Consider the following 27604-nt stretch of genomic DNA (forward strand, 5'->3'; position numbering starts at 1 on the left):
ATTCCTTAAGAGTTCCACGTGTATCTCCTTAATAAGATTTTAAGCAACTTGGATGTCCCACTGATGGTATTACCGTGCCATATGATGTAGTAAGGTATCCTTCTCAACGTTTGGCACAGTGTCAACCAATGGTCAACCCTCAAAACTATTCTCATTCTTTTGCAATAATACTAATTATTATAATTCATGGAGCTAACATATGGAGCATTTATTGGTGTGTGAGATACCATGCTAAGTGATTGGTGAGTACTATCTCAGCCCTGAAGGGGTGCTAAAAGTGTCCTCATTTTAGACAGGGGAAATTAATGCAGCAAAAGTAAGTGACTTGTCCAGGGTCATACAGTCTGAGTCCAGAGCTTGAGCTCCTAATCAATATGTTATAATGTTGAAATGAGAGATGAACACCTGCCTTGGGTAAATTCGGGGCACTAATTGAATAATTTAATTGATTTACATTTAAAATATCATTAGATGCTTGAATTAAATATGTTGAGAGGACGATGTGAGAAACAGTGTGGTGGGAGGAAAGAACCCAGAGACCTACGTGTGAGCCTGCTCTACCCTAGGACCTGGGGGGGACTTCCCACGAACCCCTGTAATCTACAGAATGGGAATAATAATAATAATACCAGCCCTGCTGTCTCAGGGTGATGTTGTGAGGGCGCAAATGAGATAATGGATGTGCAAATGCTTGGCAAACAATAAAGGGCTGCAGAAAAGGGGCCGTTGCTATGTGCGCGAAGGGGGTGGGGGGTGGAGGCTGCCATCTGGAAATCTCCTTGAGAGACACCCGGCTCTTGTTAGCATGATCTTCAGCGCCAGTTAGGCATTTCTCTACAAAGGATGTGGAAAGGTAGTTGCCCCCCCCCATACTTAGAGTGTAAGCAGACAGACTTTTTTCCATTAGCCAAAGCAACTGCTAGAGATGGCTACTGCATAGGCAGACACCCCACCCGCACTCAGGTTTTGCATTCAGCAGCAGCTTCGGAAAGCCTTCCCTGGCTGGAGCAAACAGCTCAGGGCTACATGGGCCCTTGGCAGGTTTATGAGTTCCAGGAGTTAATAAACAAGGAGCTCAATATCCTCTGACTTTTGGAGAGTCTGAGGTATTTAAACAGATCCAGCATGAGGAGCTAAGGAAATGAGGGTTTAGGCATGCAAAGCAGCTCCAAAGGAGAGATGGGCTGATTATTGCTTGCTGATTGTCAGGCTGAGAGCACTGGGAGGCCCTAGGGTTTACCCCGGAAACAAGGTGGAGCTCTGACCTGCACCCCCAAACACACTCCAACTTCAGTGTGGAGGGCAGAGAGAACAGGTTTGGAAAGTCAGTGGTCCTGGCTCCGGGACTCATATGTACTTGGAAAGGCCACTTAACTTCCAGACCTCCAGTGTCCTATAAAATCGAGGTACCAGGGCACCTCGGTGGTGCAGTACGTTGGGCATCTGACTCTTGATTTTGGCTCAGGTCATGATCTCAGGGTTGGGGGATCGAGCCCTGCATTGGGCTCAGGGCTGGGCTTGGAGTCCGCTTGGGATTCTCTCTCTCCTTCTCCCTCTGCCCCTCCCAAAATAAAATCAAGGTACCCATACCATGTCTACTATTTAGATACATATAATGAGGGCGTATACGAGAGGAATTTCTGAGATGTGAAGAGAGGTGCTAACGTAAACCTGTCAAATTCTGCGAAAATTAAAACATCATCAATGACAATGATGAAAAGAACAAGTCATGATCACATGGTCCCTCCACTCAACCTGCACCTTCATTGGTGAACCAACAGGTTCTGCTCTTCCTCCACTAGGGGTCAGGAAAGGTCAAGATCACGGCCCAGTGTCTCGCTAAGAAAACCTGGGAGCGCTCTGAGCTGGGTCTCCTTCTCCTTCCAGTTTGTGATTGCACTATAGCACAGGGCTTCTTGATTTTGGCTGCAGGTTATGAGAGTAACCTGGAGAGCTTCAAAAAAAATTCCCAATGTCCACGTGTCACTCCTAGCTATTCTGAACCAATTGGTCCTGTGCGGGGCCTGGGCATCAGTATTTAAATAAATTTTTTTAAAGATTTTATTTATTTGACAGAGAGAGTGAGAGAGAGAGAGAGAGAGCACAAGCAGGGGGAGAGGGAGAAACAGATTCCCCGCTGAGCAGAGAGCCCAATGCGGGGCTCAATCCCAGGACCCTGAGATCATGACCTGAGCCAAAGGCAGATGCTTAACCGACTCAGCCACCCAGGCTCCCCTTAAAATTTTTTAAAATTTAAATGTTTCATTTTTTTATTGTGATAAAACATCCCTAACAGAATTGACCATTTTGACTATTTCTTGGTGAGCATTTCAGTGGCATTAAGTACGTTCATTATGTAACTAACCCCCACCATCGGAACTTTTTCATCTTTTTCCAAAGTGAAACTCTGCACCCATTCAACGGCAACTGCCCATTCCCCTCCTCCCAGCCCGAGTAACCACCATTCTGTGACCTAAGATCTCTATGGATCTGCCTAATCGAGATGCCTCATAGGAGTGGAGCCATACATTTGTTCTAGGGCACCAGCATTTTTAAAAAGCTCTCCAAGTGATTCTCTGTGCAGTGTAGACCAGAAGGTAGTGCCAGGCAAGAGCTGTGTATGAATTCATCTTTGGGAACCGAGAACAGCACAGGGCGTAGATGGAGATGGTAGGGGGAAAACTGCGGGGAGCAGGGCAAAATAATGGGAAACATTTCAAGGCTCTGCTGAAACAACACTTAGGCCAGATATTGTCTGCATGGACATCCAGTGAGAAGGGACGAGCTGTACGTGTCAGGGAGACCATCTGGAGCAGGAAATTTTGAACCCTACATCCTGGGTTTGAGTCTTTGCTGTGCTGTTGAGTCAGCTGGGGGTGCTCTTCAGTGAACTGCTTAATGTTGCTGAATCTCACTCTATCTGCAAACTGGAGAGGATCTTAGCATCTCAGGGATGCTGCCAGGTCAAAAGCAGAGGCAAAGCATGTAAAAGTGTCTACGGTATTACAAAATCCTATCTAGACGAGAATTGTAGCTGCTATTGTAAATGGGTCACAACTGCTTCCATCCTACTTTATTTTTTAAAGTGCGCTAGCCTTTGATAAGTAAAGGTCAAGAGAGCACCACTATTTTAACTGGGGCCAATCTGTGACTATAGAATACTTAATTTAAAGGGGCTTAAAGACTGTTATAAATTAATTTCTAAAATCAAGTCTTACTTCCTGGGCACAAATAACCCTTTGAGAGTGCAATCATTTTCAAGAGAAAAGCTGGAAGGGTGATTATGTCATTTTAAAGCAAAAAGGCATTCTAATTTGATAAGTGAATTGAAGAAGCACTAATAGACATCATCTCCTCAACTTCTTTCCTTTGTGCTTGATTCCAGCACCTGCCCTTTGTGAAGCACAACACACACACACACACACACACACACACACACACACACACACCTCTGGTGCTCTTGATGTGCTCTGGATTTGTTTGGGGCTATGTGTGTGTCTTATTCAAACAAGATGGAGCCAGGGTTAAACTGTGTCTTCTCTTTATTTTTCCATTTAATATTTTAAGTAATAAAGATAGCCATTAGAGAAAAAGCATGCACGCGGGAGAGAGAAAGAGAAAGAGAGAGAGAGAGAGGCAGAGAGAGAGAGGGATATGGGGAGGAGGGTGAAAAGGAAGGAGAGAGAAGCCTGATTAGCTTTGTCTTGCTAATGCACTTTGTTTTGTGGATGATGGGCCTTTCAGACAGATTCAGACCACCTCACAAGTGGGGAGGCAACACAGAAGCAAGACAGCTCAAGTGGAAAGCTTTACTGGGGACAAAAGATGCACCTGCAAGCACAGACTTAATGGTCTCTAGAGGCCAGGGCCGATGTTGGGAGATAAATGCCCCAGCACCACCTGAATGAGGTCCTGGCAGCGTGTGTTTGCCTGGATACTACAGTTAATTTATTTCCAAAGACGGTGGTTGCCCAGCAAGAGCGAGCTCTTCCTGCAATAAGCCTGAATAAGCCCAGTGGCATTACAAATGCACGGCCACCTGTATACAAAAGGGCCAAGGGAAGGAAATGGGGTGTGGTAGGTAGAGGCGAGAGGCTGAAAGCTAAGACCCCTGGAGGAGTAATGAGTTGCTTATCAATGCAGTTCAATTCAGACTTGCTTCTAAATGAAAATCTGTATTTTAAGCCCAATATCAGATATTCTCTCCTTGGCTCTGTCCCAGAGCCTCACTGGTCACCAGCCAGCTTTAGCCTGTAGAACTAAAGAAACTTTGAAGGATCCCCCTTCCTTCTCCTTTCCTCCCCTTCCCTTCCTCCATCCTTCCTTTCCTCTTGCCCGCTTCCTTCCAAGAACCAGATCCCTATCTGCAAATGAAATTAACTCGTAAGTACACCAGATCCAAACAGAGGGACCCTGAATGAAGGCAGAGCCCTCACCTGTGGCCCTAGGACCTCTCTTTAGAAGCCAAGAGCTCAAGAGTCAGGGCTTGACTCCTCCTGATTTAGTCCTTTTGTTTGACAGGAAACAAAGATTCAGGGCATGAAGTGATTTCCCCAAATGAAGCCAAAGGTGCCCTGACCTCCAGTCTAACGTCTGTCACTACAATATATTTCTTTCATGATAGACGTCTGCAACATGACATTAAACAGGTCAGCAAGTAAAATGTGGCTTGGATCATAGAATGGTCAATATAACTTTAGTTTTCATGGCAAAATCCAAAAAATCTGATTTGGAAAGGAAAAACGGTAGCATAAATAGGACTGGCCCTGGGTGGGGCGGGGGGCGGGGGAGAGGAAGCAAACGAAACCACAAAAGTTTAAAAGCAGATTCACCATGTCGTATATTCCTTCCCCCACATTTTCTGGTCATCGTCTGATTAGAAATTGCTAACAGTGAACACAAAGTCCTGTGTAATCAATGGTGTGACCACGGCCAAGACACCCAGGCGTTTTGGGTCTGCTTCCTCCATAACCCGTGAGGATTCTTAATCAAATGGTCTCTAAGGCTCTTCCCTTAGAAGAGCTTGAAGTTTCTCTGAAAGATTATGCTGTGCTCTACCACATGGTACCCGTATGGAGAACTTCTGCCCTCATTCATTCTCTATTAGAGCAGATGGACATTAAAGAAAAAGTAGTAAAGTAGGGAGCCAAGGAAGAGAGCATGCCTGCCATACTCCTATTCGTTCTTCAAGCCTCCACTCAAAATTCCCCTCCTCCGTGGATTTTCTTTTGCCTTGGGCAGATTTTTTTCACTTAACATTTTTTCTCCCTTAAACCAGGTACCAAGAATTATTCACTTGTTTAAATGCCTGGGATCTAACACAGTATCTGGAGCAATAAAACCTCACAATGTTCCATAAATAAGATGCTGAGAAATGCTATTATAGTAAAATACTCACTAGCAAAAAATCATTTGTTGAGGTTGTTTTCTGTCTCTCTCAACCAAACCAAACCAAACCAACTAGACCAAATCCCCAAATCACCACTTTAAAAATGACTTGGCATTGCTAAAATTTGTGAGGGGGAAAAAAAAAACGCTTAAAATGTGGCATTGCAAGAATCCTTAAAAAATCTTCATTTCATTATCTTCAGTGGAGGAAAGCCCTGACTTACAGCTCTGAAAGGGAGCAGTGAGCTGAGAGCAACCCCTTTTATTCCATGGTGTAACAACTTCAAGTCCTATCTTTTATATGATTACAAGATATTTAAAAACCTTGCTCTGTTTTTGCAGCTAGAGCAAGTGGGATAAGCTTTGGTTTCTTGCCTTGTATGCTAGAAAAAACAAGAGATTTGGTGCTTGAAAATTAACAGAGGGAAACCTCAATAAATTCAGTTGAGAGGCCAGAAAGGGGAACCCAGAGGAGGGTCACTACCACTCAAATGCCAGCTGCAGGAAGAACTGTCAATTACAGACTTCAACAGATGTGTCAATTACCTACCACAACAGAGGACTCTCCAGCAGGAAAGAATCATGAATTACAGGCCCCCAACAGGGAAAGATGTACCTTGCATCTGTCCTATAAGAAATCCACTACCCCTGCATCTCAGCCAATGAGACAAGCCAGCACCCTGAGCTCTTAAACTTTTCTCCAGTGGACTTCCATTCAAACAACTCCTCCCAACTTCCTCCATCTCCTCCATAAAATGATGTTCCTCTCCTTTGTTTGCTGGGCTTACCTATGGTTTTGCCATAGCTTGTTTATCCAGAATTCCTATTCTTTGTTATTTCCAAATAAACCCATTTTTTTCCTCGTAAAATAACCACCTGTTCTATTTTTATGGTTAATGGTGCACAGAGTTGGGGTTGCCCGAACCAGTTGTAACAGCACGAAATGGTGCCAAGCCTGGGATTGAAGAAAATGCATGAGAGAACAGACTCACCTTCTTTGACACTCAGTCGTGAGGATTGGTCTGTGTGGGAGGTTGTGTTATAGGCCAGCAGTGAACCTGCAAGGCAAAGCAGAAGCCGGTTATAACAAGACGTTCTTCTGAGATCAAAGGTAGAAGATGGGATGAGAAAGGATGGGGGGGTAGGGAAGAGGGACAGATGGCTCCTTGAGAGAAAGAAAGAGTTACTGGAATCCATCTTGGGGGGAATGTACTGGATTCCTGGAGTTCCCGTCAGAGTAAGTTAGGGCAGAATACTTGCGGGTGGGACACACACAGCCCTGCCCCCAGCAGCCACGTTTACGATTCCGAAGTTCTTGGACATCCACGCCATGTCATGCAGGAGCAAGGACGGGGGGTCTCGCTCTGTGACCATGGGTGAGTCTAGATCTTGATTTCTTCAGCCGAAAAATGAAGGAGTTAAACTACAGCCCGAGTTGGTGAGCTTTTCTTATAAAGACCAGATAGTAAATATTTTAGGCTTTGTGGGTTAAATACAGTTTCTGTTGCACATTCTTCTTTGTTTTTGTTTTGTTTTGTCCGTGGGCCAGAGTTGGCCAGATTCGGGCAGGTTTGGCCTGCAGTTTGTAGTTCTACCCACCCTGGAGGAGAAGCTACGCAATTCCGGCCTGCTAGGATACCCTGTGGGTTCACGGGCAGGTCCTTTTACTGGTGCGTGAGGTGCTTGGATATTATTCGCTGTCGGTGGAGGGGAGTGTTGGGAAGGGGCAGGGGTGGCCGGAGTTCCAGTAGCAACTCTTGGCCTTCCTCTGCAAACGTCTAAGAGAATACAACTGAATGCGAGGCATGCTACACTGAATTTTCTGTCATCCCAGAAGGCTGCTGTGCAGTCTCTTAAAATTAAACTTGAAGGCGTAACTACTCATTCCACACCCTAGTCTAGGCATTTTCAGGGATGATAGTTTTTTTTCTGCTGCATGTAAAAATTCCCCCTTGCCCCTAAAACTAAGCTCGTTCCTTAGTTTCAAAAGAACTCAGGAATTTTGTTTTATAAAACGTAGGCATTTTTGCAGTTCTCCTTGAGGTTCTCCGGAAGCAGGGGGGACCTCTGAAGGGCTTTCAAAGACCAGGGCTGGAATATGCTTTTACAGCACACGTGATAAGCCTGCCAGAGGTGCTTGAGGCTGGGGAAGTCTTTGAAAATTTTCCCTTCTCTCTGCAGACGGGTGGCTGACTTGGGTGCCAGGGCTGAGGACAGGGGATGGGCTGTCAGACGCTCCTATTTTTAGTCTGCAGTCATGGCAGGGACGCCGGAGCGGAGCTGCTTGCTGCCTCACCCAGCTGTGGGCGTTTGGTTGTGTGCCTCAGAGAAAATGTGTCCCTTCCAGGCCAGGCAACGAGGAAGGGAATTGTATAAGAATCCCCCAACTGCCCGGCACTGATGGCTTCTGGCTTGGGCGACTGTCACTGCTAGCCCCGAGAAGGGCTCCAAACAAAAAAGAGGAGGGGTGGAGGTGGTATTGAGACCAAATACGCCAAAGCATGGACACATGCAGACTGTTTTAGAAATGAGCCAGTCTTGGGCGCCTGGGTGGCTCAGATGGTTAAGCATCTGCCTTCGGCTCAGGTCATGATCCCAGGGTCTTGGGATCGAGCCCTGCATCGCATCGGGCTCTCTACTCAGTTGGGAGCCGGCTTCTCTGTCTCCCTCCACCCCTCCCCCCTGCTCTGTTCTCTCTCAAATAAATAAAATCTTAAAAAAATAGACACGAGACAGTCACGTGCATGTAATATCCCGAAAACCAGATGCATTTGGTTAGTCCAGTCTCAAAAATACCAAGGACCAAGTGAAGCCGGGACAACCTTATTTCATTATAGTTATTATGCAAATGAGAGTTGAAAGTTAGACCTGCCTCTTACCACTGACTAGCTTTGTGACCTCCATCAATTTACCTAATCTCGCTAAGCCCCAGGCTCCTTATATACAAAATGGGCTAATAATAACATCCACTTAACACGGTTGTTGCGAGGATTGAATAAAATAATACGTGTCAAGTGCTCAAAAAAGATCTTGGTTGCTAGTGAGTATGCAGTAAATGCTAGCTGTTATCATTACTATTTTTACATCCTATCTCCCACAGACGCCACAATGACATACAATAAACCCTTTATAAAAGAGCTTGCTGAGCGTTCGTCGTGTCCTCTGGACCTGGAGTTATGAATGGGTTCTGCTGCAATAAGAAATAATCCTCCATGACTGGAAGGAGGTTAAGAAATAGAACCAAACGTTCCAAGGGAATAGAAAAATAAAAGTCTCAGCAGTAAGACCAAGAATGTCTGCCTCTCTGTCCCTGACATTCTCTCCCTCAGGCTGAAACCTCACGGCTGGAGCAAATAAAGAAAAATGATGGTCTCAGAGGAGCAAACTGCCTGAGTCATTAGTGCAGATTTAGCTGAGAGCACGAAGCTTAGATAAACCACATTTATTAAATTTTCCCCTTGCTGAAAGTTCTTCTTTGGGCACATATGAATTCCACAGGAAACTCCCAGAAAGCCAAGAGAAAGGGTCGTTTGACCCCTGCAAAGCTTGCATGAAATACATATTTCATGGTAACCTAGGAAAAGGATTTCGCCCTGAAGACCGTTTTTGGTTCAAGTTTCACTCCTGGAAGGAGGGGCTGGTTAGGAGCATCTGGCCTCCTTCCCAAGGGACCAACATCCCCTTCTCTTCTCCGAGTTTTATTTGACAAGTTCTTCAGGCTAACAGAGGATGGCACAGCACACGCTTTTCTTACGGGAATTTGTTCTGATACAAGAAGGTCCTTCCTGGAGTCTGGCCTCCCACTCGGTGGCTCTGGATTTTCTTCTCCCGCTTTCAGGCTCCTTCTGTGCAGGGCTAATGTGAATCCTAATCTTCCCTGACACCATCCTGTCCGAGCGAACAGGCTGTGATGGGCAGAGGGAAGCCAACACTCCTGAATGCAGGAAGCACCAGACGCTTTATATCTAGTCTCTCACTTAATCCTTACCCGAGCCCTGTGAAACCAGTATCATGTGCTTCTCCTTTTACAAATGAGAACATCAGCATTCAGAGAAGTCAAGTAATCTGCTCAGGGTCACACAGCCAGAAAGCCCAGGAAGCAAGATTCCCATTCTTGTCTATCTGCAAAACCTGTTCTCGGTCTAGCAGACCCCGCGGTCCTCAGGCTAAATCTAAGAAACAGACAAAACTCACGTATGGTGTTGGGAATCAAGACAGTGGTTACCTTTGGGGAGGAAGAAGGGGAGGTGACGGAGAAAGGGTACAAGGGGGCTTCTGATCTCTTCCTTGACCTTGACCTGGGGGTGCTCATACAAGGGAATGGATTCCCTTTGTGATAGTTTCTTGGGTTGTGCATTTATGATTCTTGCTTGACTCTGTATACTTCCATTAAAATGTGTATTTATTTGCTTATTTACTGTTATTAATGTTTGCATGCAGGGATATATATATATACACACACACACTAGTGTATATATACATATGTGTATATATATACACACATATACATACAGATACGGGTATGTACATATACACATACATATATGTGTGTCTGTATATGTATTTATCTGCTAATTTGGGGCCCCGAAAAGCACGAAGTGGCCGCTGCTGAGAATGGAGTGCCCCCCCAACAAGTTGAAAGCATAAGGAAAAAATAATTTTCCATTTTGGAGTCCATCCGTCACGGGATATTGTATTAGGGATCTGAAAGAAGATGGAAATGAAGAGTGAAGCTCTGCAGGTGTGAAGCAGAGCCCCAACAATGGGGCTTTCTTCAGCGCTCCAGTCCCCCAGCCTAACCTGCTCTTCATCTGGGACACCTGGAGCAGGGGAGACAAGGGTCTGGCCCATGCCAAAGCCTTTGTCTCCTGCCCCGCAGCCTACTGACTGTGGGTCTCCCTTTCTCTGGGCTGCAGTGAGCAGCGGCGGGGGTCGGGGGTGGGGTGGGGGGGTGGGAGGAGGGAGCAGGGAAATAAGGCTCTATGTTCCAACCATAGACCCGGCTGACTACAGAGTCCAGGGGAAATCTGGCCTTTTGTTGTGCCCAGATCCTGTGCTCTTTTACTGGTCAGACCCTGGCCTGGAAGGGATAATACCTCACCAGCTTAATTGCCAGGACCCATCACCTTTGCCCGGCCCTCTGAGGCTGCCGGGGGGAATGCCACAGAATGCAAAATGTGTTTTCCATTAAGTTTAAATTAAAAATGGGAATCAAGATAGATACCTTTTCTGTAGTCTCCCTGTCACGCAATATATTTCTTTCTCTGGTGCCACCACAATTGAAAAACACAGGGTCTTAGTATTTTTCACAGGTCAGACTCAGAAACACTCATGGAGCACAACTTTTTGTAAAATGAAAAAAGACTCTTCTTCCTTCTGCCTCTGGATGCTCCAAGCCCAGGACCTTCTGGGTTCCCAGAAACCCCAAACTACCCCCCCCCCAAGAATGAACTGCCAATCCGGACAGCTGTCACTTCCTCTGGGGTCCGGCCCCACTGTGCCTTGTGATGGCCCAATCTCACTTCCCTCAGCCCTCCGACGGTAAATACGGCTCCTGCCAACCGGGGTGTGCCTGACAGAGATACTGGCCGGGCCGCCGGTCAGCTCCAGGGTGTGGGGCGGTGCCGGGAAGAGAGAAGGACAGGGTTAGTGTGGTGATAGGTTTGGCTTTAATCTGCCTCATTCCAGGAGGCCACGGGGAAGTTTCGGAAAGCTTTTATCTCTTGGTACAAATGAACACAGAACATGCTGTGGGGAAAGTGGCCTGGCCCTCCACAGGAAAGCCCCAGGGGACAGAAGGGAGCTTAGCTCGAGGTCTGTCTCGGGTCCTCTCACGTCCGAGCATGAGGCTGTGGGCCTGGCTGCAGACTGAGACTTAAGAGGCCTGGGTCTTAGCTACCAGGCTGCTCTCCACTGGCTGTGTATGCCTTTGAACCAGTTTCTAAAGCCCTCCAGACCTCAGTTGCTTTGGCTTTAAAATGGGGATTAGACATGGTTGTCCACGTGGTGTCCACAAGGGGGCGTCCTGCCCATGTGCTGTGAATGCACGCCTGAGCTCTGGTGTCCCTGGGAGACTCCAGAATCATCCCAAGTACTATGGGCATCCTCCCTGGGCCCCGCCCTCACCAACCTCCTCCAGGGTGGGTGAAGTTACAAAGGGCGGGTGTAGATGGTATGGCCATTCTATCTGGGACTGCTGAAAAGCCAAGGTACGGAGCATAGGCACCTCCAAGGGGGGCAGATAAATCCTAGCATGTCAGGCCATTGAGACAGGGCATAGGGGCACTCAGGACATTGCTATTTTTTCTCCTCCCTGGAAAATAACATTTTAAAATTTAAGTTTGCTATTTAACATTTAAAGGTAGCACTCGCCTCCAAGGCAACCCAAATCAATACTCAAGCACCGTTTGTGAAAGTGTGAATTGGATGCCCGAGCTTCTTATCCTACAAGGTTTCCCTTTTTTCTACGGAAGTCCAGAAAGATCAGATACTCTGGAGGGACGAGAGGGCCTCCAATGTTCTTCCGTTGACTTTCCTTAGCCCTAAGCACCTCCTCCAACTGTGTCGAGGAACTCAGCTCTTTTCTTTTCACCTCTTGCCAAAGTGGACGTGTTTGAACCCCAACCCCCTCCTCGACAAAAGGACAGATGACAAAGCACAAGGAATTAGCACCCCTTTCCCCTGCCTCAACTCAGCTGCCCCAGCCTCTGTCCCCAAAGCACTGGCCTCCCTGCCTCAGCACAAAACATCCGCTGGAAGTAAGTCTGGAAAAACAATAAAGTGTTTGAAGGCAGGGAGTTCCCATCCTGAGAGCAGACAGCCCCCAGGCACATGGCCTGCGGGCAGGGGTCTCAGCTGGCTAACTGCCACCCAACACAGAGGGTCCCAGAGGCTACCATGCGAAGCTAGACACCAGTTGAAAAGAAGCATGAATCAAGTTTTTTTTTTTTTTCCATGAAAGTGGATCATTTTAAGTCTAGGTTCCTCAAAAGGCCTTTAGACTATGACAGTACTGTGCTGGGGCACGTTTTTTCTTGAACCTTTGCACAGGATTTTAATTTTTGCCTCTGCAGGCAAACATGGTTTTTATATCAACGCTCTCGGAGCACTTTATATTCAGCTGTTTCGTTCAACATTGTATCACATATGTACTTTGTTCCATCTCCTCTCCACCCTGGAAATTTGCTCCACTAATTAGCTCCTCTCTGGAAACTTCATATTTTTATTGCTTTGGGGCTTCTTCCTCAATATCTACAAATATTTTTAAAAAAAGAAAGAAGGAAAGCTGCAGCAACGCATACTTTTTCTTGCCCTGTTGCGTGTACCCCCGAAACACCAATCCTCCGGCCTCCACTGCTTCGCCACCTGCTCACTCCTTTGCCCTTTAGTCACCTGTGTCCCTCCGTCATGGTTACACGGACACCCCTATCAAATGACTAGGCCTTTGGGGCAGGTTCTGGTCTCACTTCAGGGTCTGTGGCTTGGGTTCTTCGGTGGTAGGAAATCCTAGCTGGGACTTGAGGGGTTAATGGACCTGCCAGAAAGCAGGCCTGGGAAATCACATGGCATGAATGCCTCTCCTGCACGTCAAGTCAGAATGTGCTCGAACATCTCCCCAACAAAGGTATCTGCCATGGAGCCCCAAACCACTGGTCCCTTAAAGTGTTCGGACATGCTGTCCCTGGTGCTGCTGGCCCTCTCTTCTCCCACAAAGGAAGTAAAGGGGCCAGTGATTCTGGACCACTGATGCCTGAAGAAGCCGAAAAGCAGGCTTCATGGGCGTTCTTGCTCTGCCGGTCTCTGCTTCTCTCGCCCAGCTTCTGTCGCTCACTCCCACCCCCGGCCCTGCCTGGCTAGCATCGTGGCAGGACTCTGTGCAAAGAATCTTTTTTAAAAAAATTCCGTAAAAACGTGAAAGCTGAGAAATACCGATCATTAGAAAATGTTAATTCTCCAAAGCTCAGGAAAAACTGGGTAGAGAATCGCCCCCTTTTCTGAACTTGTTGTTTCTTGGGCTGACCTCATGTTGCAGCAAGACTCAGACATGAGGTAACTGCTCTGGTGTTAACATATACTGCATCATCCACACTCTCTCACTGGCTACCAGACGCCTCGGAGAGGTGACCAGAGAGCCCGGAGGCGCCAGTGGAAACTTCCAAAGGCATTTTTAAAATTTTTAAATTTTATAACCAGCGTGTGTTTCTCCCACATCATGCACCGCTGTAGAATGAGGCAGAAGGTTACAGAGACGGTGACTCTGAAGACCCACTGAAAGATGGGGAGCGAAAGAAGAACTAACCAACCCGGAGCCCAGGAGGCCAGGAAAGCAGCCTGTAGGCAGTATTCAAAGATCTCGGCTTGGAAAGCGCTTGAAAATCATCACGCTCCTTCATTCCAAAGCTTAACTCCTGCAAGATGCCAGGCAGCCTCGGCTACGGACAGCATCCTGATGTTGCCCGTCTCTCCCTGCTCAGGGCTGTTACAAAGCTTCCTTGTAGAAAGAGCCCACATCTGTCTTCCTGCAGCTTCAACTCCCTGATCTCAGTCCGATCTTTTCTGGCCACAGACAAATCCTTCAATACTTGGGGTCATTGATATACCACTGGGCCTGGATCTCTGGTGAAGCGTTGGGGCTGAGGTTATTAGCATGCCTGAAACAATTCTGTTCCTATCTCTGTGTATGTTTAAGACCAAATGAAATTCACATGAAATTGATGGGAGCTTGGTGCCTGAGAACTCTCATACTGGATAAATCTTTTGAGCGATGACATATTTTCTTTCATAAAATCTTGTCCGAAGCTCTTTTCCTTCTTGCTGTGCCGGAAGAAAGTGTCCCAGAGACCCTCCCACGCCCAGAACCTCTGCTGTGCTCCCTGTTTGGCTAGCAAGGGTGTGTAGCTAGCAGCCGGCAAAGGTGGGGTTCGGGTGCGCCAGAGTGACCCCAAGAATAAGAGGAAGTTAATGTGTAAATTTTCAAAACCTTAAATCCTAAATCCATGGATCTAGAGTTTACTGGAGGAACTTTAAATCATTGGGCAGGAAAATCCCAGCCAGGGTATCCATCTATTTATAATTACAGGGCAAGGCAGTTTCTGGAAAGGGATTCTCATGGAAACAGAATGACTACACTCTGGCAGACCCCACTGGGTCACAGCTCCCTACTTTTTCTCCGTTCCTTACTGTGTTTCCCTTGACACTACAGGACTGGGTCAGCCCCCTTGCAGAATCTGTAGGAGCCAAAGTGACCGTGGCAACCTCACAGGCCCGGAGGTGGGTCTCCTGCAGCACCTGCCCAGCCTAACCTGACTGTGGGGGGTGGGGGGGGAGGAACCAGTTTCCTCTTCCTGGATTGGCTGCATGGGAAATCAGTCTTCATTTGGGGCAGGCCTTGCAGAGTCTTCTCCCAGCCCTGGGGACTTGGGTTCCACGCGCGCAGCACAGCGGGGCTCCCCGGCCCACACACAGACAGGACACTTACTTTCCCTGAGATAACTGAGATGTGACAGCAGCACTTCGGTGTTGTAGAGGGAGGTGGCTCGGAGGAAGTCCTCCTTGCTCATTTTACACAGTTCCTTGCCATCCATGTTTTGGAAAAAGGACGTGTCGATCTCCATCAAGCCATACTCCTTTATCGCCCACTCCAGCCACTGCCGTACGTGCTCCTGAGTCCACAGCGTGGGGTCTGCAGGGGAGACGACCTGTTAGCAAGGGCTTGGCCGGCCAGGACCCCCTCCCCTTCACGAAGGCTGGGTAGACCCTCTCTCTCCCCCTCCCTCCCTCTCCTCCTCCCCCCTGCACCTGTCTGGCTCCCTCTCCCCCTCTGTCCCCCAGTGGGAAAGTGGGTTCCCTCCCAGATGGTTCCCTCCTAGAACTCCCATCTGGGAGTTCTGGCACATCTGGCACTGCCTGAACCACTCAGCCCCCTGGGGAGGTTCTTAGATGTCTCCCGAGGCATCCTGACAGAACATTCTCTCTAAAGTTTTTAGAGGGCAATTAAAACCTTTGCCTGAGAAATGGTGGCATCAAAATGAAAGTATACACAGTTGCATGGACCCAGGGACCAAAGGCTCTGGAAAGGGAAACCATCTGTGTCTTAAGAACATTAGTGATTTCACGGAAGAACACGGATCTCTCCGATGGCTACAGTAAAGATCGCATATGTATGTATACACTTTTACTGCAATTTCATCTGTATAGTTGGAAAACCCAGTGGTGTTAGCATTTAACATAAATCCAACCTGGGTTTTTCTCCTTGTGGAAACAGCTGTGCTGAAATCTCTACCAGATCATCCTCAAAACATTTTTATGATATTGAAGTCCCCAAAGATGAGAAAAAGTATTGGAGAAAGAAAACCTTTCAGGCCTTTAGCCTTTGAGTGAACATAAATAATGTAATGATTGAGGTCATCTCCAGCTAGGACCCTCACAGCTCCTTTTTGGCTAGGTGTGTGTGTCAGGAGATGTGTGTAATACTTTGAGTGCTAGTGATGAGTTCCAGCAAATTCCACAGCAGGTAGAGCACTTGTATCTTATCACTTATCACAGGCTGGAAGCCATCTCTTTCCTTGGCGACCAATTGTTAGCAAATCCAATGAACACCTTAGATATGCCCATCGTAAAAAAAATACCCATCATACAAGAAAACTACCCGGCTCTTGGTCACATGAAAGATCTGTCCGTATGGAACATTTAGGCGGGAAACCACATACTTAAGCAACAGATTTTGTGGTGGTAGTTAAAGGAATCACGGGTGGAGGGAAATAGTGTGAACTTGGAGAGTCTCGGAAGGCTTCCTGGAGGAGGGGAGGAGACTTGACATTGTAGGTCTGCTGTCAGCTCCCGGCTTCTACTGGGCCTGCTTTATTAGCATGTTTACTTGGTAGGAATATCTATGCTGCTTCTCAACCTCCTCACCCTCCCATTCTAAGAGTCTGTGAATGTTCTTGGCAAAAATGGGGACCAGGTTTGAATGATTAGGAGTGACCATGGGAAAGGAAGCAAGGTTCTGTTGCCTTCCTCACACCAGATGCAAATTCCCCAGCACTTTTACTCAGAGCTTCTGCTGATTGCCCTCGTTTGCCATGGGTTCTCCATTCCTCCTTGGTTTTTATATGTGAGTATGTGGGTGGCAGGGGCTGAGTCCACTTTGTAAAGCGCCCAGCCTCCGCCCAGGTGTGGGAGGGGCGTTGCCATATTGGTGCTGGAGGTAGAGGAGCTGGCCAGAGAGGAGAGAGTAGAATGTGGAGTCACGGGTCACAGGCTGCTGTGACCCCAGATTTGGGGTGCCTACTATGTGCAGCTGCCCCACATGTCCCATTTTTCACATATCTAGAAAACCCAGCAAAATGGCTTTTATCTTCACTTTGCGATAGAAAGTGGAGTTTTGAAAGATGCAGTCCCTAGCTCAAACTTAAGTCTTCCTAGGACTTCGCTTAGTGGATGGGGTGGGTCCCCCTGACCCAAAGCCCCTCCTCTTGCCTTTTCATGATCCTGCCTTAACTCATCTGTGAACTGCTCTGCTATTATGCCAAATAACAGAGCTCCTCCTAACGGTTCGTTGTACATTGTACAAGTTCAAGTCCATATGCATCTCTCTCTCTCTTTCTCTCTCTCACATAAATTTCTTGGTTTGTTTTCCTCTTTTACTCTCCAGAAACAATTAGGCATGGACCATTGGTAAATGGAAATATTTTGTACCATTTCAGAATTCTAAAGAAAAATGGCACAGGTAGGGCTTGGGTTACACAGCATTTTATTTCATCTGATCTCCTTTGCTTCTCCTAATTCCTCACTTTTAGTATTCGAGGTCTCAAATTCAATTTTACACCATATATTTAATTTATTTTATTATTTCCTCTCTTGCTTTGGGCTCTATCACAATATTATTTCTCTCCCTTTACAGCACAATGAATTATAAATCTTCTACTCTGGATCATGCTAAACTCTTCCAAATGTATTTCCTGGATGATTTAGTCCTAGTTTCTTCCCATCTGAACCTGAAACTGGTGATTAACCAGGGCCCTCGTTTATACTTGTCTTAAAAATCCCACCATAAATTCAATCAGTTGTTCCACAAATGTTTTATTGCCTTGATTTGTGGACTCACCCAAATGAGACTTTCCCTCATGTCCAGGAGGCTGGCCTGGAGGAATCCAAAATGTCTAAGGATAATGTTTAAAGATCTCACCAGAGGTAAAATAATGAAGTAAATCCATAGCTAGTGAATTCATGACAAGAAATGCTTTAAAGACCCTGTGGTATGAATTTACACTATCATCACGATTACTGCTACGGTTACCTTGGTCCACTGAGGACTGACATTTTGATATTTCTTTTGAAAGCATTTCGATACCAGTTCAGAGTTGAAGGGTCAACTGAGCATTCTGGCCATATTTGCCCCCTCTCACCTCCCAAAAGTGACTGCAGAAATGAGATGGTTATCGACGTTTGGTTCAGAGACAATCTCTGATCCCCTAAGTCTTCGGTGCTCAAGACTGCCTTCCCATGCTGGCCACGGTTGGGGCGAAGCAGGGCAGCTTGATGCCAGGTGAGCAAAGGCCTGGTGAGGTTTGGCTCTGCTTAGGGGAGAACAGGGAAGTTCCTACCACATCAGCTCTACTATTGTTTCATCGTTTGCTTTTTTGATGAGAAGGGAGAAACATGGTTTTCTTGGACCTTACCAATGCACCTGAGCTAAACTTTCCTGCTGTCCTGAAGGAGGGAGGAGATTAAATGTTAAATGATAGAAGTAATGGAATGTAGAGAAAGCAGTTCACGTGGTGCCTGGCACCTGCAAAGTGCTCAGAGAATGGGAGCTATTCTTCCTCTTCCTTTGTGAAGTCACATGCTTGTGGAAGAAGGAAATTCAAACTCCTTTGCGAACAGTTTTCAAGTCCTACGGGGCACTGTAGGAAGAGGCCCCATTAGCCCAGCTTCTCCTGCCTCACTGGCTCTCACACCTCGCACCCCCCGCCCCCACCATCTTGCATTTGGCCCAGAGCACAGGGATGCGGCTGTGGTCCTCAGAGATGGTGAGACACAGCTTGCCGTGGAAAATAAATACAAAAGGGCATTGGGAGGAGAGGCTCATTACAAAACCATGCCTTCCAGACCAACAAGCAAATTCCTTTGCTTTACCTCAAAGAGATATCTAATCCTTTGCCCTCAGACACAACTGCATTTACACTTTTCCAAATGGAAGGGGTTTTGCCTTTTTGGTCATGTTATTTTTGTAAGATTAGTTGTAATCCCTGCCCTGTAATTCACTTTGCTTAAGATTTGGATGTTCTTGCTCCTTCCACCTGGCACCAACTCTACATGTTGTAGTTTTCAAACCCCCTTTCTGACCAGGCTGCTGAGCTTGCTGTTCTAGCCGAGGTGGAGTGTCCAGCCAGGGGACTGAAGGCTTGAACAAGGATTTTATTTTCTGTAACCAACAGCACCAATACCTAGGAAAAATAGGCTATTTTTACATAATGACCTAACTTGCTGCACACGTTAAGGCGCTCCATTTGTTAAATATAGTTATTTCTATTTTGAAACTGAAAAAACTGGTTGTAACTTTGGAAAGGTGGGACCCTGCGGATGCCAGGAAGTACGTGCCCGATGGACATGACAGACCTCTGGAGCCACCCTTCTCCTTCAAGGCGAGGGCGGGCCCGTCGGGAGTTCCTGGGACTCCTTTTGGATTCAGACGGCCTTGCCTCTGCCCCTTTTGCAGGCCTCATCCTGGGGGACCAGGCCCCCGGGGGAGAGTCTCTGCTGTGACCTGTTTGAGGGTGCTGGTGACCCGGGGGATGCTATCTTGAAGGACAGTTGGAAGGAGGTGAGAAATGCAGCTTTCCTAAGTAGGCATTTCCATAGGGAAGAGGGTACCAGGTAAAGGTCTAGATGCCCACTGGACAAGCCTGCCCTCCAACTCCTAGCGCAGAAAAGGGAGGACACGGATGCCAGCCGGCAGCCTGGTTCCCAAAGTACCTGCGGGGACGATGACTCTCCTCTCGTTGGTGGTCATGTTCGGAGGAGGGGGGCCGTTCTTCTCGTCCATGTAGCTGTTGTAGTTCATGGCGTTGGGCTCGTTTCCACCAACTAGCTTGCTGCATTTGCTAACACTGCAGTCCACCGGAGACTCCCTGGAGTGAGAGGACACAAAGCCCAGAGGAAGTCATCACTGCAGCTGCCATCAGCCCAGCGTGGGCAGACAACCGTGGCGCCGTGTCCCAGCCCCACCTGGTGTAATGCTGTCACCGCTGCCTTACTTCTCTCCTCCACGCCGCCACCAGAGTCTTCTTCGAATCCCAGCCCAGTCCTATAATTACGGTACTCAAAAGCTTTTGGCAGATCCTCACTGGCCTCGGACTACAGTCTGGATTTCTTAGGACGGTGCTGCAACCCTCCCAATCTGACTGCGGCTGACATTTTTAACCTTGTCGCCAGGCAACCTGCACTCTGGCCGCATGTGCCCCCGCCCGGCCCCCAGGTGGCCCCCAGGTAGGCCTCCGCACCCTGCACGGTGCTCTGTCTGCCTTGGTTCTAGCACTGGTCACACCGTGAGATCATTAGCGTGGCGGGAGCTCTTCCCCTGGCTGGATTGGGAGTTTCTGAGAGGTTGACATTCCTTTCTCCTTTAAACCTCAGGGTGTTAGGTAGAGCCTTCCAGAGGAGATGAGTGATCGATGTTTTCTGAGTGGACTCTATCTATTGCATGTATATGATTTTAATGCATTTCTCGTACACTGTTCTAACTGAATTTCCCAATACCCCTCCAAGGTAACCATGGCAAGGGTTCATATCTCCACTTTATGGTTAAGGAAATTGAGAGGTGAGGTGACTGGCCCAGGGTCACAGAGCTAGTAAAAGTGGACACAGAACTCAGGTCCTTGGTGTTAAGCTTTCCTATCAAAACACACATGCAGGCATGCCTGGCTGGCTCAGCTAGTAGAGCATATGACTCTCGATCTTGGGGTCCTGAGTTCGAGCCCCACATTGGGCAAAGAGTTTACTTTAAAACACACACATACACATGCACGCACGCCCACAAACGAGCTGGTTGCTGCACGAAGGAATAGAATTCAAGAACTTCAACCTGATAGGTTGTGGCCCTGGTGGCAGGTTGCAGCTCTGGCCACCATGCTCACAGAAGAACCATAAGGAATTGCAGAAGGGAAAAATCATCCAACCCAGCCTTGATGTCCGTAGCCCAGTTGGAGGCTGTTCCCTGGCATCAGCCCAGCCCTGAGCAGCTGTCTGGAGGTCTAAGCTGACACCCCACTTGTGGTCCCCCAGAGCCTGGGGGTAGGCTGGCAGAATGCTCCATACCTCCCCCCGCCAAGCCCGGCATCATGGTCCCCGCCCCCCTCCAGCGTGCCCAGGGGAAGTGCCATCCCACCTTGCCCCAGCTTCCATTCAGCCACTGCAGCTGGGGACGACTGGAAGGCCCCGGAGAGGCTGCTGCCGCGGTCACACAGTGCAGGAAGCATCAGACCTGGGACACAGCCAGTTCTCTCAAGAGCTCCAAACCAGGCCTTTCAGACCAAGGAGTTCAGATAAGGTTCAGATTACAGCGGCCCAACCTTGGGCCGCAGAAAGACTCCAGGCTTTCCAAAGCCCTGGCCGCTGCCCTCCTTACTCTGCCCTGGGCAGGGACCAACCATCCTGAGGACTTAAGGAGCCAGGTTGTGCCAGGAGGGCCTCGCCCATCCTGCGGCTGGTGGCCGCACTCCAGAGGCAGGGAGGGCAATCCTGATCGCAGAGGAAAGGAGGAACAGCACCGGGGGGCGGGCGCTCAGGCAGGGCAGGGGGGCCAGAGCACATTCAATAAAGACAATTAAACAAATTTGTTTCTTAATCTGAAAGGAAAAAAAATATTGAAGATCACTTATCATAGCTGGGAGATAAATGGTCCACTGAGATATTAGAAGTCAGACGGTAATTTTTTCCTGATGTCTTACAGAGGGGAACATGGGCTGAAAATGAAAATAAGATGTATAACTTACACATGTTAGAATTTAAGGTTTTACTATTCGCCTACTGTTTTTCCAGGCAGAGAACCAAGAACCAGCCGTCAGAGCCCCAGATTGTTGAAGGTTTAATGTCCCCATGGCAGTCTGAGGGGAGGCAGTAGCACATCAGGGCTTTTCACCAGTTTGGCCCTCTGGCTTCTGCTGCTGAAGGCCTTGGCCGGCCGTGAAGCAGGCCCAGCAAGAGCCTGGGGGGGCGTCCGAGCTGAGCCCGCGCCCCCGCGCGCCGCACCCCCCCCCCCCGCCCTCCTCTTGGCCAACCGCGGGCGCGCGCCTGCGCACACACGCCCACACGCCCACACGCCCACAGCGCGCCCACGCACCCATGCGTGCACGCCCACGCAGACACGGGCACACCCCCGGCATACGCGCGCGCGCACACACACACGCACACACAAGACTCGCACACACACGAGACACGCACACACCCGAGACGCACACACACATACCCGACACACACACCCGACACACACACACACACAAACACACACACACACACACCCGCCACGGCCTGGCAGCCTTTCCCAACATCCTTGTCCATTGTGAAACAGCCCAAGGGCAGCAGGAGGCTGAGGATTAAGTTGGCCTTCCACCAAGGGAGCAGCGCTTTCATTGGCTGGGAACGCCCGCGGCCGAGGGTGGGGTGGCCCGAACACACACTTCCTCTGGCGGATGCCGGAGTGCAAGGGCCGTGGGCAGGGGCGAGAAAACTCTCAGAGAGGAGAGCAAGGTCCAAGGGGGGGGGGGGTGGCGGGCGTGACGGGAGAGGGGCTGCTGCTCAGCAGCCTGCGCTTCCCGTGAGGAACATCAAGGAGTCGAGGTTTGGAAAATGATTTCCAGTGTCGGCTGGGCCTCTGGCGGTTGCTAAGCCGAAAACTGACCTCTCGCCGTGCAGAGGTGAAAAGTCAGAGCCTCAGAAATTGCCGAAGTGGGGCGACCCTTTATGCCATAGGCACCTATGGCGGGGCCAGGCCTTGGGGCCAGGAAGAGAGAGAAATAAGTTTGAAAAGAGGAAACATTTGGTAAGAGCCACCTGGTCTGGGACGGGGTAAGAAGAGGAGCCAGGAGCACCAAGGTGGGATGGGCACCTGCCGGGGAGGTGGGCGCCCAGGTCACAGGATCGGCGGGCTCCCGGAGGAGGACATCAAAACCACCGTCGGGACCAGGGTTCTTTTGCTGGGTTGACCCCTGGGGGCTGTACGGGAGTGGGAACCTCCTCATTTCCTATCCCACAGAAGTTCTCATCTTTCTGCTTCCTCCTGTCTCCTTCCTCCAGCACCTCTGAAGGCTCCTACTCCCCGGCTGTGCAAGGTGATGCGTCTGGACGCCCACTCTTGGGTGCTCCTCCTCTGGAATAAGGCCCTGTCCTCGCTCCCGGTCCCCGCCGCCAGGGGTGCCCTCAGAGAAGCCTGGCACCACCCTGGACCACCACACTTGCCCAGGCCAGCCCTCCCCTGACTGCGCAGGGAGAAAAGGAAGGAAAGCCGTACCTTTACCGCCGGCCTGCCGCCCTCCCCTCTTGGCAAGCTCTTGGGCGCTGTGCCTCCAGCAGACAGCAAACGCCTCGCGTGCGGCGCTGGGGCTTGACAGCTATGCTAAGGGTGGGCACAGGTGAAGCACAGACTAAAGGCTGCTCTCTAATGAGACAGCTGGCCCTGTGAAGAGGCCCAATGAAAACAAGAGGGGGGGCAAGGGGGAGCACGGAGGGGAAGAGGTTCTGCCATTCAGCTTGCCCGCGCTCCTGCTAATTTGTATTGAGACCTGCACTTACAGCTAGCATGAGGTTGGGGCCCACAGGCAGCTGAGAGCCCTGGGACAGGAGACAAGAGGGCCTGGGGCGGCCACAATAGAGCAGGGAGGCCGTGCCCGCTCCAAGCGTGGAGCTCAGAGCATCTCCATAAGCCATGGCAGGAGAGGCCCCAGCAAAGGTGACGTGGACCCTGCAACCTTCTCCTTTAGTTTCACCATGGGACAGGAGCTCTTTATTCTTCCTCTTCTATTTTCGTATGTTCAGTGAACGCTGCTTTAAAAATCCTGCCAGTGATTTGCAAGGGTGCCTTGCAATGTGTTAAGCAATTTAAAACAAGGTGAGAATGCTTGGGTATTTGGGTGAGAGAAGATCTCAAAGACTCCTCCCAAAGATGACCCCTTTAGCCTGTAACAGACGTCTTCTCTACCTTCCCGCTCAGCCCCGAGCAACTCAGACGGCACCACCCCGAGCCACAAGTGTGCAGCCCAGGCTTGTGGTCAGTGGATTCTCTGTATTCACATAGCTCATGCGAGGTCCCAGAGGCCACCCAAGCCACACAGTCGCCTTAGGACCTATGATGTGTGTCTTCTATGCGGTGTGCACACTATGCACCATTGTGAGATCCGTGTTGTCTTTAGGATTTCTGTAGGAGCCATGCCTAGATGTGTGCCTTGTTGTTTTTAAAAAGGAATACTCAATAAGTGAGAAGCAAATTTCAAGGAAAGGAAAGAAAAGCACCCATAATCTAGCCCTTCGCCCTAACCCCATAGCTGTTTTTACCTCCATACATAGTAGGTGCTCACAGCTTCTCCAGAAGCCTGAGGACAGCTTCCCGCCCAGCTTGTGTGACATGCTCCGTACTGCAAGGTTCAGAACCAAAGGAAGCACCTGAGAAAGCTGCTCAGCAGTCTTAGAGGCAAAAGTTACAGCGTGTGCGAGGTTGATCTTCCTGTAGATGGAATGTGAAGTCTCCATGTGCGTCCTAAGAGCATCCAGAGCCCACTGGCCAGTGCTAGGGGGTGTCGGGGTAGACTAACGCCGACTCAGGTCCTGCATGCCAGGAACACAAGGCAAGCAGGTCCTTGCATTCCCCTCCCCTCCATAAAATAATACTCTTTCCCTCATGGGATGTTTTTCCCCCGATCCCCGAGGTTGAGGCAGGATGCAGCTGAGAGTTATTTGCAGACCACAGCCCGGGGTCAAGTTGCTGAAGTCTACATACATCACAGAACCTGCAGGCCTTGCTGTTCCAAGAACAACTCATCCTAACAGATTCAATCAAGACAGGAAGATACGGAGAAAGAGCAAACCTCCCACAATATGGGCCAGCTAGGCTTTCCCTGAGCTCCCCAGACCTCATTCTCTCCACGTGACCCCGTGCCCCTGGTCCAAATGACTTAATAGTGGGATAAAAAGCAAGAGGGGCATTGTAGCTTTAGGCACAGAGAATACCTCCTCCAGAGACACAATATCTACGGGGTCTCCAGTAAGCATGAAGTAACTTGGAAACCCAAGGGGGATGGTCCAGAGCATTCTGGTCCAGCGCTATCCGGTGGTACAATGTGAGCCACGTATATAATTTTGAACTTTCTAGTAGCCACATTTTTAAAATGAAAAAACCAGGTGAAATGAACTTTAAAATATATTAATATATTAACTCACTACAGCCAAAAGAAAATGATCCAAAAGAAATTATCATTCAGCCAAAAGAAATGATCATTTCAACATAATCAATATAAAAATAATTAATGAGCTATTTTACTTTTCTTCCCCATACTCTTGGAAGTCTGGTGCATATTTTGCATTTTGAGCACATGTCGGTTTTGGATTTCAAGTGCTCAAATGTAATGTGTGTCTGGTGGCTCCTGCATTGGATGCCACAAATCTAGTCCATGAGCCAAAAGACCCCAAATGGGATAGATACGCTGCTTTGGTTTTCTCATCTGAAGTTAGGAATTCTTGGTATTAAAGGGGTCATTTCAATAATACTCAGGGGATCAGGGAAACACAGTGTCGATGATGAGAGATTTAAATTGCCTGGCATCTTTTTCATTGTGTCCTTTGTTTTTGTGTGATCAAATAATAGAATCTGACATAGTTCTACCCTCAGCAAAGACATTTTTCTGAAAACCCTTGTTCCCTGCTGCCCACCAGGCCAGCTTCCATGTGAGCTCTTGGAGAATATTTATGGGGTGCTGGCAATGGCTCTGAGAGTCCACTGGATCTTTTTTGTGTCCCCGGGGCGGGTGAGACTACATCAGTCCTTCTGCGCCTACTCTGTCACCTGCGGACGGTCTGGGGCAGGACTGGCCAATCAAAAGAAGGGGCTGCTCTGTGCCACCAGAACCCCATAAATAATACGTCTGCTCTTTGGGGGTGATCACACAGCTCTCCTCCAGCTGGCCTCTGGTGTGATGGCAGCCAGGGATGGCTGGCAAGTGGGTTCTGAAAATTGACTTCCCTGGGGGGCCCTCTTCGGCCAGGATTAGTATGTTGTAGGGGAGACAGCACTCAGCTCATAAACGCAGCCTCCCCTGAGCACAAACGCAGGCTGCAGCTGAGGCAATGTCCGCAGACCTTGGCTGTCCTGGCTTATACACTGATGACCTATATGGTTTTGAATAAGCAGCTTCACCTTTGAGTCTGCTTAGCCATGCATCCCTTCACTTGTTAATTTCACAACTATCTACTGAGCACCTATCACGCACCAGGCATCGCTCGGTAGACAGAATAAGGCCCTGCCCGCATTTTAGTGAAGGCTGTGATAAGAGCCAGGAAGAACTAAGAAGAATCTAAGCAAGGTAAAGAGCGCTGGGTGCTATTTCAGATCAGGTGGTCAGGGAAGGCCTCTGAGAAGGTGATATTCAGGCAGAGAGCTGAAACAAGTAGGAGAGAGAGTCATATGACTTGATGGAGTAGGAATGTTCCAGAAAGAAGGAACACAGGCCCGAGACTCTGAGGCAGGAGTGTGCTTGGGATCCGGAGTCTTGGGTGGCTGATGCAGAAGGAAAGAGTAAGATAGGAGGGATAAAAAGGGTTTCATATGGATGAGGGGGATGGGGCATGTGGAAGACTGTGGATTTTGTCACAAGAGAGTTAAATATTCTGAAAGGTTGACTCTAGCCACTGTCTGAAGAACAGACTTCAGGAAGGCAAGCAGAAGTGGGGCGAACAGGGTGCTACTGGGGTGGCCTAGCAGGACAGATGCTGCTGGTCTGGGTTAGGGTGAGGTTACAAGAGCGGTTGGGATTCAGGCTACAACAGACCAAAGACGTTCCAAGCGTGGAATCTGGATTTTCAATAAGCATCAGGAAGGTCCGTCCAGTGGTTGGGCCAGTTTGGGAGGCACTGCCGGGTTGGGGGTTGTCAGGACCTGGACCATGAGCCCCAGAGCACAATGTACAGGCAGAGAGGGAGGGGGCAGAAAGGAGGCCCACAGGCCAGGAATCAGAAGGCCTGGCTCTGGTGCCAGTTTTGCCTCCTCTAAATCCTTGGACAAGGCATCAACCACCCCCCTGCCCTGCCCCCCGCAAAGCCCAATCTGCCTTTAAATGTCAAAATGTAATTGCAACATTTATCTCCTAGCCTCATGGTGGGGAGCAAATGATAAGATAATATGGAAAAAGTGTTTAACAAACTATTACCGCCCCCCACCCCCCGCCCGACACAGTGAGGAGCTCATTATCCTTATTATCTATGTGGAGAGATGCTCTTGTGAGGGGCTCCTGGTTTAGAACTCTGAGCCTTCCTAAAGTGCTAGACTCTGGGACGGGGGTTGGGATCCCAGTGGCTGGTTCTTGTTAGTGGGATTGAAAAGTGTAGGGCTGGGTGTTCCCACAGGCAGGTCTGAGACCGGCGGTTGTCTGGGGGAGGTCTCCTTCCCAGCTGCACGCTCACCCCCTTCTCTCTCCTTCTCTAGCCTTGTTTCCTGAATGACCTCATCCCCTCTTAGTGACAATTCTTTAGAGATGATGCCCAAACCTGTGTTCCAGCCCCCAAATATTACCTCAGCCTTAGTTTCCAACGCCTAGCAGACATTTTTATCTGGATGTCCTACTGATTGCTCACAGGAATCTCAGAGGGAACATTGACATCTATTCTCAAAGCATTTCCTTTCCTACCTCCCATGCCTAACGGCACCGTCCTTGCTAAAAACAGGGAAACTCCAGCCATTTTTGAATTCTTTCCTCTCATATACCCTCTGTCCCCCAAAATAGGCTTCAATATGTGTCCACCTCAGCCCCTCTAATTATCCCTTTGATTTGTCCTTCCTGTAGCTATCCCTTTTGATTTCCCTAATCATTACCATCACTCATTCAGAACGGGATCATTTCTTACTGGGATATTTCACTAACTTCTTATCTTTCTGACGCTCCCTTCCTTCCCCACCCTCTGTATATGATTGCCAGCTCTGGAAATCAAGCTCTGAAGATGTTACATGTCAAGT

At 48.9% G+C, this 27604-nt stretch overlaps 1 protein-coding gene across 5 annotated transcripts in view; it reads right to left on the reverse strand.

Moving 5' to 3' along the window:
- The window catches only part of FLI1 (Fli-1 proto-oncogene, ETS transcription factor), a 122536-nt gene that overhangs the window by 23599 nt on the left and 71333 nt on the right, over positions 1–27604 (reverse strand). For 4 of the 5 annotated variants that reach the window (XM_078058776.1, XM_036086112.2, XM_036086108.2 and 1 more), the window contains 3 exons: positions 19366–19520; positions 14867–15070; positions 6381–6446 (listed from right to left, as the gene is read on the reverse strand). In XM_078058776.1, the coding sequence (XP_077914902.1) occupies positions 6381–6446; positions 14867–15070; positions 19366–19520 (425 nt within the window). Of the gene's footprint in view, positions 1–6380; positions 6447–14866; positions 15071–19365; positions 19521–19617; positions 19851–27604 lie in introns of those variants that run through there. The other variant, XM_036086113.2, reaches the window with a different exon arrangement.

This window comes from Halichoerus grypus, chromosome 11 (genome assembly GCF_964656455.1).
Source record: "Halichoerus grypus chromosome 11, mHalGry1.hap1.1, whole genome shotgun sequence".
NCBI classification, from domain to species: Eukaryota; Metazoa; Chordata; class Mammalia; order Carnivora; family Phocidae; genus Halichoerus; species Halichoerus grypus.